General features: G+C 42.8%; 1 protein-coding gene across 1 annotated transcript; it reads right to left on the bottom strand.

Moving 5' to 3' along the window:
* Positions 1-2,574: 2,574 nt before the first annotated feature.
* LOC131902322 (vomeronasal type-1 receptor 4-like) lies at positions 2,575-3,513 on the bottom strand. Its single transcript, XM_059253331.1, has one exon. It carries the CDS (start codon positions 3,511-3,513, stop codon positions 2,575-2,577), a length of 939 nt encoding a protein of 312 aa, XP_059109314.1.
* Between the last annotated feature and the right edge of the window lie 1,008 nt (positions 3,514-4,521).

Below are 4,521 nucleotides of genomic sequence, written 5' to 3' on the forward strand. Positions count from 1 at the left end.
GACTGGTCTACTCTGGTGACCAGTCTAGTGAATACCCGAACCATCATCATAGAGCCTTCATTCAGGGACTGATGGAAGCAGATGCAAAAATCCAAGTCCAGGCACCAGACTGAGCTCTGGGAATCCAACTGATGAAAGAGAGGAGGGATTCTGCAGGTGAGGGACATTGAGATCATGATGGGAAGACTTTCAGAGATGACCGGCCACACTGGTGTAAGCCCATTAACTGTGTAGCCCCAATGGGACTGGACTAGGCCTTCTGAATATGGAAGATGGTAGTTTGGCTCTAACTGTTTCAGGGGCATCCAGACAAGGGGATCGGGAGATGTCCCTGGTGTATGGGCAGGCTTTTGGGAGCCCAGTGTCTGTGGTGTGATACCTTAGGATTCCTTGGTGCAGTGGGAAGGGCTTGGACCTGCCTAGGCTCTGTGCAGGCTCTGCTGACTCCCCATGAGAGACCTTTATTTGGGGGATATGAGGATGTAGAGTGGCTTGGGATGGAGGGCTGGGAGTGGGACATGACAGGAGATGGAATCTGTAGGTGGTATGTAGAGTGAGTAGAAAATTTCTTAATAAAGATGAATGAAATAAAATCATAATTTAGGACCTGGAGAGATAGCTCAATGTTTAAGAGCACTCAATGTTCTTCCAGAGATCCTGAGTTCAAATCCTAGCAAGCACATGGTAGCTTACAACAACGTGTAATGAGATTTGGTGCCCTCTTTCGGCATGCGGGCATACACGAATGCAGAACGCTGTATACATAACAAATAAATACATTTTTAAAAAGAAAATTTGTAACATGGGGTCTGTTCTTACTTGTTAAGAATTATCATTATTCATTTCACATACCAAACACAGATGCCTCTCTTCCTTCTTCCCAAACCTCCAGCTTCCCACTAATCGCACATATCCCATTCCCTCATACAAGAAGTTAAGGTCTCGGATGGGAAGTCACCAGAGACTGGTACATTCAGTGGAGGCAGGTCCAAAACCCTTCCCCTGCCTCAAGGCTGTGTGAGGTGTCACATCATAGGTAGTGAGCACTAAAAAGTCAGCACATGCACCAGGGATAGATGCTGATCCTACTGTCAGGGGGCCCTTTAAGCAGATCAAGCTACACAACTGTCTCGTTTATGCAGAGGGCCTAGTCCAGTCGCATGGAGGCTCCACAGTTGTTGATTTAAATTTCATAAGTTCCCACTAGTTTAGTTTGGTTTTCTCTGTAGGTTTCCCCATCATGACAATAGGGCTTCTTAAGACCTTAACCTTAAGTTAAGGAACTTACAGCAATTGTTTTGCTAACTTGACATGGGAACAAACTGCCTCCTAATATTTATATTTGGACAAACTGCAACCTCCATCATTGCATAAACTTTTACACCCTAAAATTTCCCCTACAATTTTTGTATCACCTATGTTTTATTATCCCTGTTCCTTAAAGTCATTTTGCACCTTCACAATTTGTTTCTAGCTCCCTGAATTCTATAAATACAGCATTTGTTCAGGCAAATCTAGAGAGTCAAAACAAGTATCCATATATAAGAGAGAACATAGACCATCTGTCTTTCTGTGCCTGGGTACCTCAACATTTCATCATGGATGAGAGGATTTCCTACAAGGATCTAGTCTTCTCTGAGGGATGATTCACCTTAACAGTTCTAGGAGGTGCTGGGAGATGTGCTTTCTTCAGTGAAGTAGCCACCAATAATTTGCCCCTCTCCAAGTAAATGACCTCTAATCAGTGTTCTGGCAAACTCTAATTAAACACTGTGAGCCACACACAAAGTAGGACACAAAAGTTGGAGGTAGATGTATTGAGAAGAACAGCTTCACTAGCAAAGGGAGTGGGATGAAAGAATACAATGGAAAGCTGGAATAACTAAGATATCCTACAGGAATGTATGAAACAATCATATGGTTTTTAAAATTAAGATAAAGAAAGATGCTTTGCTGTGACCTGCTTTCTCTTGGAAATGTCATGCACTCACATATAGAGAACAGCTGTGGTTACCTGCACAAGACCATCCTTATCAGCATCCCATCATGGGTGGAGGTGTGACTCACAAGATCGTAGCCATATCAGGGAAGCCGAAAACACTTCCTGTTTGTTGGAGGGAGAGAGTCAAATCCCTCAATGATGAAGGCACCAGTAAACTAAACTTATACAAATAAATGATTATCCACCCATGCTCATGAAAGAAGCTTTAATTAAATCATATGGGGCATTAAAAATAAAGACGTGTAAGTAGGGTGAAGAAGAAATCTGGTGGGGTTTAAAAATAAGAACCATGGATGGATAAAATCAAAGTATATGTGTGTGTGAGAACTCATGAAATAAAACTTTAAACAGCCAGGATCACAATGCTTATCATGTCAGCACTGAAGAGACAGAGTCAGAGGTGTTAACTGCCACTTGCTGGCCAAAATATCTAGCTAAATAGTTCCCTCAGAACTGTGGATCTCACAGTTCTGAGTTCCCATGTGGATGCTGGGAATAAAACCCAAGCTCTCTAAATGAGCAGTCTTCTTAAAGCCTAAGACATGGAAAGGGGGATGCAGACAGCACAGCTTTTAGAGCTCCCTGATCACACAAGCACAGAATGTTGTCTGGTAAGAACTGGGACAGCAGAGCCTGAAAATGGAGGTGTAGTGTCTGAGGAGCAGAAAGGGACAGAATGCTGGGAAGCATGCAGCCATAGCTACACTTGCATTAGACACCCACCTACCAGTTCCTTCAAGGGCAGACAGATAAGATGTAAAGACAATAGACATTACATAGAAGAACACAAAGCTGCTCACTAGTGTGAGGATGCTTTGAGTGGCTCTTGTCTCAGGGGATGACCTAACAGAAAGGGATCTGTGGATGTGTTTGACCCTCTGCTTGTGTTTGAGCAAGATAAACACCATGTAGCCACTTGCCCACATCATCAATCCCAAACACATGACATCATTGGATGTCAATAGGATTAGAGTAAGTGAGTTGATTAGTCTCCCAGGCTTCAAAAGAGCACAGAATTCAAAAAATCTTATCCCAGTAACATTTCTTCCACCCCTTATGTCAGTTATGTACACTGGAATGTAGGCATATACCAACAGCTGGAGGGCCCAGCACAAGCCCAAGGAAGGACCAACTATACACATGGCTTTGACTTTGAGCGGTGCCCACTTGGAATTACTGGGACTGATGGTGATGGCCTGAAAGACACTCAGAAGGGATGTGGAGACAAGGGATACTCCTCTGCCAACTCGATGAAAATATAAGACAAGTTTACATGAAACATAATCTACATAGTAAGTCTGACTAAAAGCAGCAATGGTCTGTGGGATTCCTTTGAAGAGAACCATGAAGTTGGCCCAGGTCAGGTGTTTGACAATCAGGTCTGTGGGCTTTGCCCTGATTCCAGAGAAGTCAGCAATGATAAAACAACAAAGCAAGGCTGAGTTCCCCAGCATTCCCAGTGCAGTCTGAGACAGGAAGAAGATCCCCACAGCCAGGTCTCTAGAGTTCATTCTGTTATGGTCCCGGGTACCTGCACAACAGATCCAGAAAGCACTTGTTACACAAGTTGGACTGTCTTCTTCTTAGCTTAATAAACAATGTACTGCATAAAATATAGTTAGCCCAACAATAATTCACATACCTAACTCTTTGATTCAAAAGCAATGGGTGTGTTGGGAATGGAGACACATACCTTTAATTCCAACACATGTTAGCCTGAGTCACGAGGATCTCTATGAGTTTGAGGCTTGCATGGTCTACATAACAAGCTCCAGAACAGCCAGGACTAAGTAAAAATTAATAAATAAAAATAAAAAACAACCTTGTCTCAAAACCAAACAAATAAAATGCAAGCTCTGGGTTACATGGACATTTATGTCTCGGGGAAGTTAAAAAATTATGTGCTTCTGAACTTTATGACATGAGGCTGAATCATTCCCAGAATCACAGGCCAACAGTCGTGAAATTTTTCTTATTGAAACATTGGTTTGCCCCTTGCTCCTCATTTCACAGCTGAGAACAAGAAGACCTCTAAAAGAATGATAACGTCTCACTATGCCACAATAAACAGCAATTTAAAGGGGGGAAATAGTCTGCATTCATATAAAGCCCAGTGGGCAGCAGAATTTGGGGTGTAAATATACAGAAGCCATGTAACCCTTCTCAAATTGTTCTTGTAACTAACTAAATTTAGGAGATATTTTGCCAGCCCAGTGCACAGGGTCTGGGCTTCACAAAAGAAAACCAAGTGCAGGTGAATTCTGAGAAACAATCATAAACTGATTTAGTCACAAGACCCCCACATTACTGGGAACAAATACACTGTCACATTCTTGAAAAAAAACACAAAAAGTAGAAATCAAGGTTATTGTCTCTCACCTGCAGCCTCCATCAAACCATGTTGTGTTCAGGTCTTGCAAGGATCCTCCCCCCTATGAGCATTCATCCTGTGCAGCAGCTGTTTCTTGAAAGAGGAGGATCAGTTCAGAGGTGAGGTGCTCTCCTTCAACTTCCAGAGA

Source organism: Peromyscus eremicus, chromosome 1 (assembly GCF_949786415.1).
Source record: "Peromyscus eremicus chromosome 1, PerEre_H2_v1, whole genome shotgun sequence".
In the NCBI taxonomy this organism is placed as follows: Eukaryota; Metazoa; Chordata; class Mammalia; order Rodentia; family Cricetidae; genus Peromyscus; species Peromyscus eremicus.

Excerpts from the sequence above, each read along its gene's own strand:
- LOC131902322 (XM_059253331.1), bottom strand. The coding sequence starts at position 3,513 with ATGAACTCTAGAGACCTGGCTGTGGGGATCTTCTTCCTGTCTCAGACT.